General features: G+C 43.0%; 1 protein-coding gene across 1 annotated transcript in view; it reads left to right on the top strand.

Moving 5' to 3' along the window:
- SLC2A11 (solute carrier family 2 member 11) overlaps positions 1–15180 on the top strand; it is a 466200-nt gene that overhangs the window by 279236 nt on the left and 171784 nt on the right. The window contains exon 7 of the mRNA XM_044068682.1: positions 13261–13448. Within this exon, the coding sequence (XP_043924617.1) occupies positions 13261–13448 (188 nt within the window). The remainder of the gene's footprint in view (positions 1–13260; positions 13449–15180) is intronic.

Raw genomic sequence — 15180 nt, 5'->3', positions numbered from 1 at the left:
TTTTGCAGTCAAAGAAATATTCAAATATATCCATACCTGGACGATTGTCTAATTCAGGCAGAAAGTCAGGACATACTTTTGAATCATCTGGCATTTGTACAAAAGGTGCTAACTTGTCTGGGGTACAGCATAAATGAAAAGAAATCACATCTGGTACCCTCTCAACAAATTATATTCCTGGGAGCAAGCTTGAACACAACTTCCCAGATGATTTTCCTCACGCCAGAGAAACAAATTCATTTGACAACATACTTCAAACTAATGGCCACAAAAATGTTGCTATCTGCAAGACAAATACTGCAAGCCTTGGGGTTCATGGCTTCCTGCATTCTACTAATTCCATATGCAAGACTGCATATGAGGAAACTACAATGGTATCTAAAAAGCCTATGGTGTCAACATTCTCAGGATCTAGAAGCAATGATCACAGTCATACCTTGCCTACAGTTAGAGTTCCTTTGGTGGGCAGAGGCCTGCCACCAAAACAAGGGATTACCATTCACTCTAATCCCTGTCACCCAAACCCTAACAACAGATGCATCAGACTATGCATGGGGGTTTCACCTGGCAGGGAAGTGCATTCAGGGCAAATGGAACCCAAGTCAAATGCACCTGCATATCAATCAAAAAGAAATGTTAGCTGTACAGAATGCTCTGACAGCCTTCAAGGACCACATTCTTCCAGGACAATTAATGGTAAGGATGGACAACACCACTGTCATGTGGTACATAAACCAGCATGGGGGTACCCATTCTTACCCCCTCTGCAGACTAGCCATGGCTCTGTGGAACACAGCCTTGAGCTGCCAATTTATCCAACTTATTCTAAATCCCAGCAAGACCAAATTACTTCTTTTCACTCCCAAAAAATCCAAAACCACACCTCCTTCCTTCACCATCACCTCCAAAAAAGGCACCACAATCTCTCTATCCCCCCCCATACTAAGCTCCTTGGTGTTGAAATAGATAAGGATCTTCACTTTGATGTCCATAACTCCCAAACCATTAAAAAAGTACACAACAAATTTGGAACTTTATACAAACACAAACAAGTCATACCAGACCAAGCACGGATCACCCTAGCCCAAACTCACCCCTTGTCCACCCTACTATATGCATCACCTGTCCAAATTCACATCAGGAAAATAGACTTAGGCAAACTTAAATCATGTTACAATAAAATTTCAAAATTCGCCAACAACTCCACTTTTAGAAGTCATCACTGTTTTGCCTTAAAGGAGTTAAAATGGTTAGAACTTCCTCAACTAATTTAAGTACCACCAACTAGTGCTCACCTTCAACATACTAAAGAATCCCCACAAAACTCCAGCTACTAAACCAATACTCAGCAAACTGTCCTCTATGCTCATCCAACAAGACCCTGCTCTGTATATCCAAAGCCAACAACACTGCAGGGAAAGCTCTTTTCTCTCATACCATCGCTAAGGAATGGAATAACCTCCCCCAAAATATCTCTTCAGCAACATCCATCTCACTGTTCAAAAAGTCACGTAAGCCACACCTCATGCAGACCTGGCTCCGTTCTTGCATTACTTAAATGCTTTCCTGCTCTCCCCCATTTTCTTGCTACCCTCCTGTCTTTCACTGCTTACTATGTCTAATACGCAGCACTCAGAAACTCCCATACAGGGCCTACTATTTGCTACTATTATGTCTTGCGAGATGTCTCTTTGATTGCATAAGTCAATGTGTATTTTTTTCCCAAATACCAACATCCAGGGTCCAATATGTGTAAAGTAAGCCTGCCTGGAGCAAACTATTGTATGATATATCTTGATTTTATTTATATCACTGTATAAAATTGTTTGATGTGGAGCTTTTCTCCTCGGGCCTCCGCTGTAAATGGATCTAGTTCCAGTCGGACTTTTCTGGTAAACAAATGTAAAATAAATAAATAAAATGCATTTGTTTATCCTTTGCTGACCAGATTAGTCCCACTAGGCTAGTGGCCTCCTGTTAGAGGAGAGCCAAGGTGGTATTTATACTGCTAGGGGAAATGTGGCCAGGTCATTGGGGAGCTTCACCTACTCTTTTTGATAGGTGCAGTGAGATCTTTTTACATCCACCTGAGCTACCACATACTCAAGCAGATGGGACTCTGTTGTAACTAAGACAACACACTCAGAAGTGCAGCACCCCAGTGTCCGCAATCAACCTTCCTCATGTAGGAATGGCCTGCCAACCGGTCCTTTTGGAGAACTTTCAGATACATTGTGGGCTTTCTGGGACAGTACTTAACTGGTTTGCCTTCTTTCTCACAAGCTGTATTCAGAAGTGGTCTGCAGGGTCTATTCATTCTGTATTGCCTTAGCTGTGAAATTTATTGGGCTCCATTCTTGGGTCTGATTTTACACACAGTATGTAATCTTCCTGTCATAGGTCCAGTGGAGAGGTTTACAATACCACAGTCAAGCTGATAATAGTTATACATCTCCTTTCCTCAGGGATGTATGGATTACTTGGATATAGAAGACATACTTTGGATGTCCATTACCAGGCTCAACGTCAGTCCCTTCGATGCTGTTACCATAGCACTTTATGCCACATTAAGGACCTCCACATCTTTCGTCCATAGTCTCCATATTGTTCACATGGTTCATAGGCTGGAATTCATGTCTAAAATGCCTAATCTTGGAGCGATCGTTGATGACTAGTTAATATTCCAGGACAAAGTGTTAGCTGTTTTAATTCTTGATGAAACCATTTGAGGAACATCACCCACATTAACACCTTATTCTTCCACAGATCCTATCAGTGGTTGTAAAACCTTGATCATTTCTCACCTGGACTATTTTAAAGCCTTTTACGTGGGGCATTTTAACATTGTACCTGACAATTTGTAGAGGTTACAGGAATCATTAAATATCAAATCAGTTTTGAAGTCCTTTTGATGGTATTTACAGTTTGACATGACAATGCTCTCACCTGTTTGTTGACCTTATAGTGCTCTACCTGACATTTTATACACTCTGTTCCACTGTCTTAGGGCTACTAATAATCCATATGTCCAGGCTTGATTATTTGGATTTGTGCCACTGAACTGTAGGCTTCATTACCAAGGTAGATCTGTGAGAATAATTCATTGTATTCATTTAGAAGATGCCTAAAGGCTCACTTTCACAGGACATTTTGGGTTCAGTTTTATTTGTTTGCTTGTTTTATGAGTACGTTTTTCTCTTTTAGTCCTCAGCCTAATTGACTAGTAAGCTGATCCTTGGCTGGATTTTCTATTGTATGTGCTATATTTTATATTTGTTTATTATAGACAAGTAAGTCTTGTCTACTTAGACAAGTAAGTAAATCCGTGGTGGTGGTGCTGCGGTAGCATTGTCGCCTCACAGTAAGACGCAGTCCGGTTCGACTCTCAGCTAGAACGTCTTCTGCATGGAGACATGCGTGAATGGGCGTACCTTCATTGAAGGTTGTGCGTGAGGGCTGGCAACTCGGCACGTAAAAATCAACTGCCAATCATTAACGGAGTTCCTCTGTGGCGACCCCTAACCGGGAAAAGCCGAAAGACACAACAACAATTATAGACAAGTAAGTAAAGAGTTGAGTGATTGATTACAGTATATACCTGATGCAGCTATTTGTTGGTTTGCAGAAGTTCAACAAATGAGGGGTGGTGCTGTAAAGTTATAGTGTAGCTTATTTATACTGCTGATAGCTTTGTGTAAAGTTACAGTGTAGCTCATTTATACTGCTGATAGCTTTGTGTAAAGTTACAGTGTAGCTCGTTTGTACTGCTGATAGCTTTGTGTAATGTTACAGGGTAGCTTGTTTATACTGCTGATAGTTTTGTGTAACGTTACAGTGTAGCTCATTTATACTGCTGATAGCTTTGTGTAAAGTTACAGTGTAGCTCATTTATACTGCTGATAGCTTTGTGGAAAGTTACAGCATAGCTCATTTATATGATAGCTTTGGTGAGCTGTGTGTCTGATACTTGCAAGGAAGCACTGGGAATATGAATGTTAAAGGACTGCAAAAGGATATAGAGTCCGCAGTTGCTAATAAACTTGAGCTTTTCATCTCAGAAATATGCAGCTAGGAATTATTTATATGATTATATATTTATTACCAAGAAGTTACTCCTATTCAAGGGACTTTTTTCAGTTACTGCATACCAGCTTTTGTTACCACCTTCCAGCTAGAAGGATAAGTGAATGTGTCTCATCTGTCCACAGATGTCATTCCAGAGACAAGTTTGAACAGGTAGCAATAGTAGATAAGTCTTCAGTGGATACCCTTTAATGATTAAAAGAGGTTGGATAGTTGTAATAGGAGCTATCATCTAGAAATGCAAAATGGACAGCAAGAAAAATATATTTAAAAGCATTAACTATTTAAAACTCTAATGAAAAGTGACAGACCACTACAAGATTGGTAATATAGTTATCAGTGCACCCTCTAGCCATTTTTCTTTGCAACCTGCTCAATGGTCCGGGCACTTTGTCTGTACACTTCATAACAGAAAAGGCATACTGAGCTGGAGGAACAAGTTCTGAACACAATAAATAAATGAAAAAATAAAAAACAGTGAAGCAACCATTTTATGTAGACACATTTTGAGCATAGAAAGTAGGCAGATTACAGATATATAACCCCTTGCTAAAATGTTACTTTTCTATATCAAGTAGAATATGAAAAATTGCTGATGGAAATGTTTCCAGAATAAAAACAAGACATGACAAGGGCACTGTGGACATTTAGCATATTGCAAGTACATTACACCGTACAGTCATAGCTGTGTTTGTTTCTTTTAGAGCTTCAGTTCTTATTTGTATAGAACAGAGAAAATAATTTAACCATCAGAATTTTCTGGGTTAGTGCCTGTTCCAGGGCACAGTAGGATAAAACCCTGACCATGACCCACATAACACAGGACCAGTTAGTAACCTGGTTGCTGCAGGAACTGGGGTGGGGGCTGAGTGGCCAATGCAGGCTCATCCATCCTGGTGGGATGGAGGCAATCCATTCCAGTGCTAAAATGACACCTCCTGGAAAGTCTGGTGAAAAGCATGCTGCAGGTAGGCTGGGGATAAATACTTGGATGTGCTAAACTTTGTACACAATGTAGCCTTCAGTATCTGTGTATGGAAATGTGCATATACATTAGGAAAAGTGTAACAGGTCTCTGTGTCAGTAGGTATTTATATCAGCTACCAGGGAGGGGTTATGACTTAACTGCAAAGCATTTGCCAGCCATGGATGATGGCCTACGAGGCATTTTACTGTCATCCCCACCACCTCCATATCTGGATAAAGGAGAGGTTACCACTAAAGTTTTCTCTTCTGGACAGATGAGATATCTCCTATAGGGTGATGTGGGATGCCTGAGTGACTTTGAAAACAGACTTGTATGTGTGTGTATGTCTGCGTGTATGAGATTTTTACCCACTTTTCCAGCTGCTATCAACTCTCTGTGATCAGTTAATCCATTCATTACCTGTCGGTTGAGAGTCAATTGTGGAGACCATTAGTAAGGCAGCCATTAGGGTTTTCTAATTTAAGTACTAACCACTTTACTTGATAGCCAATGTATTGTGCATGTGTTACTGCAACGGCCTACTTGCCCAATGCTGTAAATGTTCCTGCCTGCATGTTAATGTGGATTACTATCAATGACTTGGTAAGCCAGACCCACATTTCCAGTTATGGTTGCATCACCTCTAAGCCTCCACTTACATTTGGCAAAACAGCTACTGGACTACCAGTTCCACCCTGTATAGCACGCAGGTGTTTGCTGCTCACTTCTACCCTCCTCTGCTCTTCCCTTCCAGGGATCTATATTAAATCATCGAACGCTTAGAAAAGCGAACGATGATTTATCGACCACATGTAAGCGAAAGCTTACAAACCTGAATGCTTAGAACAGCGATTTTTTTTTCCAAGGGAAAAACAAATCTCTGTTCCAAAAAAAAAAAAAAACACTTAAAACATAACATAAAGTGGGGGGGGGCTTCGCCCCCCGCACCCCCTACTTAAATATACCAACTCCGAGATCGCACTACAGTGACGAAAACGGCAAAGTAATGGATGCAGCCAAGCGATTTCTTTCCCAGGGAAAGAATTCACTTATATGCCGCTTCGTCATTTTGCCTTTTCGTCTTTTTAAGTTTGACCAAGACGCATTCAAAAGAATGTGTCTTTGGTTATCTAATAGGAACCCCCCTTCCAGTACTAGAGTTGTTAATCAAACTGAGGACTGTGTGTGTCATAGTTAGGGATTTATCCTGCTACTACACAGAGCTGGGACCTTGAAAAACAATTGTCATGCTAAATAGGGATTGGTTGCTCACAAAACTAGCCAAAGTTAAGAAATCACATTTTAGCTTCTGTATCATTACATCTGCAAGTTAAGAGATAGTGTTGGAGTAATTAATTTATTTAATTGAGGTGTGTATAAATTATCAATTAATATGGTGTTTCGGTGATTTACTTGGACAAAAACGCGTGTATTTTTCACGTTTGTGGCGTTAAAATCAATAAATTCTTTATACTTTTTCCAGCAACTTGTGTGGTGCCTTTCGCTGTCCGGATTGTGGATTATTAGTTTTTTGTTCTGGACTGACTCTCCCTGTGGTTTATAGTGTTGGAGTACTTTGATAGATTGCGGAACTGGATACATGTACTGATACTGCCTAAATATGAAGTTTTGATAGTGAGACAATTGTTAGTTTTTGTTTCAAGTAGTGCTGCAGCTGAAAGTGTCATCTATAGCAGATGGGGTAACATTTGTTAACATTCCATGAAGAAAGACAATAGAAGAACTTCAGCAAATGAAACATCTAATGTTGTTAAGCTTCTTCCATTCATCACGGATGGGTTTGGTTCCGAGCCCTCTGAACCGTGTCAGCCAAATGCCAAGCTCGCATGCACCAAAAAACTCTCGAGCTAAGCTGCTATCCACAATGCCCTTCCCCCAGTTACCCCAGATCTCGTTTGCCACATAGCCTTATAGCCACGTTTCATCGAGCTCACCAGCTAAGTGAAATATTTTTTTATATTTACTGATTGTTGATTGGACTTTTGCCAATTTCTCTACTCAGTGTACTTTTCTACCTTTATCATCTCCTGTTTGGCTAAATTTCCTTTTCTTAACTCTTTGGGTATTTCTTCTACCATTGTTGGTACACCCTCTCATACTGTTGTGGTATCTCTTCATACCATCGCTGATATCTCCTTTTCTTTCTTACTTCTTTGTATTTGTGTGTTTGGATATGTCAGAAAAGAAAGGGACTTGGGGGTTTAAACATTGCACCTCCTGCAATGGTAAACTCCCTATCAGTGATAACCATGATGACTGTGTTTATTGTCTGGGGGTTTCTCATTTATCTGTGAAACCTCCCTGTCAGCTATGTCAAAGTTTTAGTCAGCGGATGCTGAATGAACAAATTAATAAGTTGATTTTTAAAGGCCTTCTAGCTTCTTCCTTTTCAGAGGCCCTTTTTTTGTGTCGGAGGCTTCAACCCCTCCAGTCAAAGACAAAAAAATGGCCACATTTTGACCCCTCCTCACCTTCTGGTGACAGAGGTAAGACTCCAAAGCAAAAGGCCCACAAGTCTTCATCGGAGCATAGAGCTGCTACGGTTCCGACTACTGCGGTGTCTATCTCTGCTCCAATTACTAGTGTGATGACTTTAACTGTTCCAGTGACAACTAGTGCATCAATGCCATCACTTATTCAGGCCCATATTGTCTCGGCTATGGCACCACCTTCTCATGCTCCAACTCCAGCCTTGGTGCCGATCACTACTATTTCTCAGGAACCGACCCCTTTAACTACAAGTACCCCATTGGCACCGACCATGTCATCGCCTTTGCTACCTGTCTCCAAACTAGAGACTATGGCGCCATTTTTCCAGACACCACGGACCCGATACTCACCATCCTTGGACCCATTGGCAGCATAGCCCCTTTTTGGACCGGCTAGATTCTCCCTCAGGAGTATCCACTAGGTCCACCAGGAGCCTATCCGAACACAATGTGGTGCACTTGCTGGATCAGCTGTTGATAGCCAGAGGGATTCCCAGCGTATCTCAGACTCATCCCCATTTAGGACTGGGTACTGTTCTTCCTAGTACCCCTACGTATACTCCTCCTTCAGACCTCCCGGTACTGAAGCTTACTGTTTCGACAATTGTGGTGGATTCCTCTCCCTCGGCACCGACTGTGCTTGTCACTGATGCTCCGAGGTCGACTGTTTGGATTTTGGTTCCATCAGAATCGACCCTTCCTCCGTCTCATGGTTGGGGGGGCGGGTTCCTCAGTTCAGAGCACGGTACCGACTGGTTTATTGGTTCTGTCCTCGGCTCCAAGAATTTTGCCAGCTCCGACCTTGCTGGAGGCTCCATCTATGTGAGCAGGGTCTGGCGTTGCAGGGTGTGACCCCAGTTCCGAGGTTGTCTTACTCGGTTCCAGGCTCCCACTCTTCTTCAGGTGGGCCTGCTTTCTGGATGATAGAAAGAGTGCTTGATTCTGCAAGTGCTCCACTGACGTCGGAACTTCCCTCTGCTCCCTCTGAGCTGCAGCTTCCATGGGTCACCTCTCTGGGACACTGGGAGGAAAAGCCTCAAGATATTCTTGTTTGGGATGCTCTTTCCTCTGAGTCTCCCTTAGAAAATCCCACTGAGGAACCCCCTTGGGAGAAGTTGTGCAAGTGGAGGCACATGGACTCACCTGAAGAGTCCCTGAGGACACTGATTACGACAATGGGGAGGGGTCCCCACGGTCACCCCCGGATGATGTCTCATTTGGAGACATCCTTGAAATATTAAAACAGAGGGGTGGCTGGAAGCCCTCCAACCCCTCTTTGGAGGAATCTGTGTTCCTGCAGGCTTTTTGCTCCTGGCCTACTACTTGAGGGACCACTTGCGGACGAGCTCATACAACTGGTCGTGCAGCGTGCTTGGCAGAATCCTGACTCCATAGAAGCAATACCAAGGAGACCAGATAAAATACTCTCCCCCCCCTGAGGAACACCCACACTGGTCGAAGGGATTGACAGTTGACGCAATGGTGGTGGCAGCGACCACAAAAAAGGACCTAGCGGAAGAAAGCCCTACTGTTCATCCACCCAATAGAGAGTCTCGGGCGGTGGACAGACTGGGGAAGCGAGTTTTTGCTTCAGCAACTTTTGCTGTTAGGTCCCTGAATTACCTGGCACTTTTCACGAGACTCCAAAGAGATCTAATCACCAAGCTTTCTGGAACTCTCGCTAGTCAAGTTTCTGATGAGGCGCGAGACAAGGTTGCCTCTCAACTTGCCACCCTTGAATTCATATCCAATTCATTCATGAGACTGCTATCTCATGCAACCGAAGGGGCATCTAGAGCTGTGGGTGCAGGCATTGTCATGAGGCGTCAATCCTGGATGCGCATTTGTGACCTCGCGGACCCCTTTAAGTCATTCTGTGAATCTTCTTCCTTGTTTGGTTCTAAAGTAAAGGACTCTCTGGCCAGGTGTGAACAAGCCGGAAAGACCCTGTCGGCCATTGGCCTGTGTTATTCCAAACCTCAGCGTTCGTTTTCTAGGAACCAGAGGAGTGGAAAAATCTGGCATAAAAAGTCACAGGGTCCTTTTTGTAAAGCACGTGGTGAGGATTCCCCCAGAGGCAGAGGGGGAAACAATGGGGGAAGACGCCCATTCAGGGGCAGAGGGGGTCCACGGAATCAAGACTCCAGAGACTTTTTCTTTGGGCGGTCTTATCAGCACTCCTGAGGTGCTGCCCGATTGCTTTCCTCTGGAAGCAGTTGGGGGTCATTTCTCTCTGCACCAAACTGCCTGGCATTCTATTACAAATGATCGATGGGTGCAGAGAATAATCACCAGAGGCTACTACATCCCTCTAGCCTCTCCTCCAACACCTCACAAAAACCTTCCCGATGTTCCACCCAATCAAAGGGAAGAAGCAGCTTCAGAAATATCGAAGCTATGTCAAAAAAGAGTCATCCAACCAGTTCCTCCAGACCAATGCAGATCCGGTTTTTACTCAAGATTCTTTTTAGTGCCAAAAAAGACTGAGGACTGGAGACCCATTTTGGATCTCAGCCATGTAAAAAAATCAGTTGTTCAAACCAAGTTCCGCATGGTTTCTATTCAATCCATCCTCCCCTTTCTGAGGGAGAATGCCTGGATGTGCTCGATAGACCTCCGGGATGTGTATTACCCCATCAAAATGGACAAGCGCTCCAGGGGTTTCCTTTGATTCCGGCTAGGAGCCAATCACTATCAATTCCGTGCCCTGCCATTTGGTCTCTCGATAGCCCCCAGAGTGTTCACGAAATGTTCAGCAGTGGTAACAGCTCATCTGAGACTTCTAGGATTCCAGGTGTTTCCATATCTGGATGATTGGCTCCACTCTGCCCCCACCAAGCATCTCCTGATAATGGCTCTGCAATGCATCCTTTCTCTAGCGGAGTCCCTGGGCATAACTGCACACTGGGAAAAATCCAACTTAAACCCCACTCAACAACTGGAGTTTATAGGAGCAGTATTCGATGCTCAATCTTGTCTGGTATCTCTTTCAGCCCACAGACAGCAGAGACTAAGATTACAAGTGCATGTGATACTCTGTCAGAAAAAGGCTCTGGGGTCTATGGCTACCGCCATCCCTATAGTTCCCCTTGTGAGGTTACACATGAGACTTTTACAATGGCTCCTTCTGTCCTAGTGGTCTGCAAATATCCATCCTCTAGTCTCACAGATTCTCATAACCAACTTGTGCAAGCAGGATCTCCTTTGGTGGATGAGGTCAGAAGTGCAACTTTAGTGTTGTTCTTTTCAGTCCCCTCAGCCCTGCTCCACTGTGACCATGGATGCCTCCATGATAGGGTGGGGGGCCATTTTCAGGGAAAGACCGTCCAAGGCACATGGTCGAATTTGGAGGCCAACCTGCATATCAATGTTCAGGAGTTAAGAGTGGTGCTATTAGCATTGCAAGCACTCCACCCACTCCTTCCCTCTGGAACGATTGCAATTCAGTCAGACAATATGTCAGTATTCTGGTACATCAACAAACAAGGGGGAACCAAGTCATATCCCCTGTGCTGAGAGGCCATGAGTATTTGGCAATGGGTGATAGCTTCCAACCATTTTCTGATAGCAATGTACATTCTGGGGAGGTCCAACGTGATTACGGACAAGCTGAGCAGGTGCATTCTGCTCCCTCATGAGTGGTCTCTCAATCCCAAGATAGTGGTTGAAATTTTCAGCCATTGGTGCCAGCCTTGCTGTGACTTCTTTGTCTCTCCCACGAACAACAAATGCAGCAGCTACTTTGCCCTATTTCCCCTGGAGGGGGAGTCACTGAGAGATGCTGTGTCCCACAATTGGCCCACGGGTCTCCTATACGCCTATCTCCAATCCCCTTGATACCTCTGTTTCTAAAGAAGGCAACTCGGTTGAGATGCAAGATGATCCTCATTGCCCCATTTTAGCCCCAACGAGTGTGGTTCCCCTTTCTCCAGCCTCACCTCATACAGCCTCCATGGATCCTGGATGCCCGTTCAGGTCTGATATCTCACCCTCAAGGGTTGACACAACCAAACTTGTCCAGTCTCAAGCTGACAGCTTGGCTTTTCCACTTCTGTTAGTCACCAGGCAAGAAGCCCTGCCTTCTAATGTTCATGACATTATTCTAGCCTCTCACAAACCATCCACCAGGAAACTGTACAGAGATAAATGGAAAAGGTTTTCTTTCTGGTCCGAAGAACGAGGATTGGATCCTTTTTCAGCCCCTGCCTCTCTTCTTCTTCAATATCTAACTGAATTGTTTGAAAATGGAGTGTCTGCATCTACTATACAAGTCCATTTAGCAGCTATTTCTAATTTTCACAATGGTTTGCAAGGTACCCCAGTTATGTCCACTTGGCTGTGCAAAACCTTCCTCAAAGGAGTGTTTCACAGTTGACCTCCTCTCAAACACCCTTTAGAAACATGGAATTTATTGCTTGTACTGCAGGCCCTATCTCAATCCCCCTTTGAACCTGCTGCTAAATGCGATCTTAAATTTTTGTCTTGGAAATCTCTTTTTTTGGTGGCTATCACTTCTGCCAGAAGGGTTTCAGAACTACAAGCCCTATGTGTCAAAAGACCTTATCTCATTTTTCATAAAGACAGAGTATCTCTACGCACTAACCCATCTTTCCTTCCCAAAGTGGTTTTGGAATTCTCCATGAACCAATCAGTCGAACTTCCAGTGTTTTTTCCCAATTTTTCCAACAAAGGTGAATACTGCCTGCATTCCTTGGATGTACATAGACAATTACGTTTTTATCTGGACAGGACAAAATCTTTTCGAAAGTCTGACCAACTTTTCATTTCCTTCTCTGGCCCCAGGATGGGAAATGCAGTTTCTAAAGTCACCTTATCTAAATGGCTCAGAGACTGTATATCCCTTTCATACACTTGTGCTAATGAACCCAAGCCTTACAATATCAAAGCTCATTCTACTAGGGCTATTGCTACCTCAGTATCTTTTCATTCTAGAGCTTCAATGGATGATATCTGCGCAGCAGCCATTTGGGCTAAACCTCACACTTTTATCAAGCATTACAAATTGGATGTGATTTCCAGAGGAAGAGCTGCCTTTGGCTCTATGGTGCTCAGGAATGTTCTCTCATAAGGGCCACTCAGGTCTATTTGACAGCTTGGGATTCTGTCCCATCAGTGATGAATGGAAGAAGATTAACGACATTAGATAAAGAAGTTGTCTTACCATAACGTTCCATCTATGTTGTTGATCTTCTTCCATTCATCATATCCCTCCCTCCATCCCCCTCCATAGGCTCCTGGCGGATCTTATGGGTCCTAGTGGTGTCTCTAGGGTTGTGTTGCGCAGTAGTGGCCTCTGCTTCTATCTATTGTCTCTTGAAAACTAGATCTGAGGTAATTGGGAGAAGGACATTGTGGGTAGCAGCTTAGCTCGAGAGTGTTTTTGTGCATGTGAGCTTGGCATTTGGCCGACATGGTTCCGAGGGCGCAGAACCAAACCCATCAGTGATGAATGGAAGAAGATCAACAACATAGATGGAACGTTATGGTAAGACATAACTTCTTTTTCTTGAAATTTGTGTTCAAGTGGTGCATTATTGTAAAAGTACTGATTCCATTGTACAGTGAGGATACCTGCAAATGTCTCATCTGTAGTTGCAGATTAGATATGTCTTAAATATGTGTGTTTCTCCAGCTTAATGTAATTCATCATTGAATGTACGCTGTTGTTTTTCATTTCAGCCCTAAGGCAGCTGCGTGGACATGCCGACCTCAGAGATGAAATGGAGGAGATGCTGGCTGAGCAGGCTGCTGTACAAGGTGAGAAGTCCAAGAGGCCCTGGGACCTATTCCAAGACCGTTCCGTCCGCTGGCAACTGATCACCATCATTGTGCTGAGTTCTGCAATGCAGCTATGTGGCAATGATTCGGTAAGGAAAGCTGGCTACTTGCTGTTGTAAGAAAAGTTTTCATGACAATTTCATTAAAGGAGAATTCTATAAAAGAAACCCATGCTGGAGCTGCTGTTTGCAGCATTGTAGATTTTGGCTTTGCACAAAGTCAGACTGAGAGGGGAGTCGTAAAATTAGGGGGGACATCAGAAGATGCAAAGTCATGCATTTTAAATGTCATATCAGTCATTTATAATGTCCACATACTAAATCTGCATCCAGAACGGCTCATTCTGATGTGTAGCTCCTCAGATAATATATACAGGTAAATGTATTTATCACACTTAATCTTCCATAGTGCTACTGTATCCATTTAAGGGAAAATGGAAAGACCATCCCCTAGAAAATGCTTGAAAAACATCAAAACAAAAGCTAAATGTATTATTGATTCTTGAATGCCCACTTTATCCATTTCAGGTTTGTGGTGGGAGCCAGAACCTAATGGGAGCTCAGTAGGTGCAAGGCAGAGAAACCAGTCTTACAGGATGCCAGAGTTTTTCAGGACTCACACACATTCACATGTGGTAAATCCAGCTGCAGGGAGTTTGAAGTATCACCAGTTTATGTATGGTGTGTTTTTGTTATTATATACAAATACATTTTGGGTTTCTGTCATTAGATTGAACACAACTTAGTGAAAGGAACAATTCTGAAAAGTCTTAAAAGTAATAATTGCAGCTGTGTCAGAATGCAGAAACTGTTAGAAATACCAAATGTTTCAGTATTCCTTGTGTGTGTGCGCATGCATGATAATAATAGTGTTAGATTTAGAGTCAGGATTAGGGTTATGAATAGGGCTAATGTAAGTTGTGTATGTGTTTTGTTAGGGTTAAGGTTAAAGCTATCTCTACTATAAGGTTGTGCATGTCTTGTTTAGTGCAAGGGCTAGGATTAGAGATGAGGCTAGTGCAAGGTGAGTGTATCATGTTTAGTGTTAAGGACAGGGTTAAGTTAACACAAACCAAGAACATTAAACAAGACACACACATGTTACATTACACCTATCACTAACCCTAACCCTAACAGTATACACATGCATTACTCAGTATTGTATAGATTCATGATGTTTGTGTTCATGTCAGAGTAGTTTTCAGTGTGTGTTTTCCAGTATTTATAGATAGAGATAAGTAATGTCACTCATAAGTTTTAAGCATTCATATTAAGTAAGCTGTTTTGAATCCACTTTGTTTAACCCTGTTACAAAAAAGACACTCGGTGGTTTAGAGAGTTATGATTCACTTTGCAAGCCAGCCATAGCGTGTAAGGCAAATCATTCACCAGGTTGTTAGACATGCAATTTAAAAACAGACTCGTGCTACAGTTACATAGTACAGTGGGAGCTCATGAAGGGTTGCAATGCATTCTGTATTTATATAAATTTGCAAATGCTCAGAGAAGGTTTCATAGATTGAAAGCACACAGCATGGTAACCTGTCTGGCCTATGCTGCAAGAGAGCACAAGATAGCTGGAGAACTATTCAGTCATACTGATCTTCTCTTGAGCTGCACACAAGATACTGTACGGTTTATATCTTTACACTGAGGGTACGCACTGGGTGACAGTGTGGGTTGTACTTATAAAAGGCACACATACTGTGGAGTTTATGCATTTATGCTGAGGGTGCACACTGGGTGACAGTGTGGGCTGTCCTTAGAAAAGGCACACAACATACTGTGGAGTTTATGCATTTATGCTGAGGGTGCACACTGG

Source organism: Protopterus annectens, chromosome 4.part0, assembly GCF_019279795.1.
Source record: "Protopterus annectens isolate FY-2018-M chromosome 4.part0, PAN1.0, whole genome shotgun sequence".
NCBI lineage: Eukaryota > Metazoa > Chordata > Ceratodontiformes > Protopteridae > Protopterus > Protopterus annectens.
This window is presented reverse-complemented; position numbering and strand designations above follow the sequence as displayed.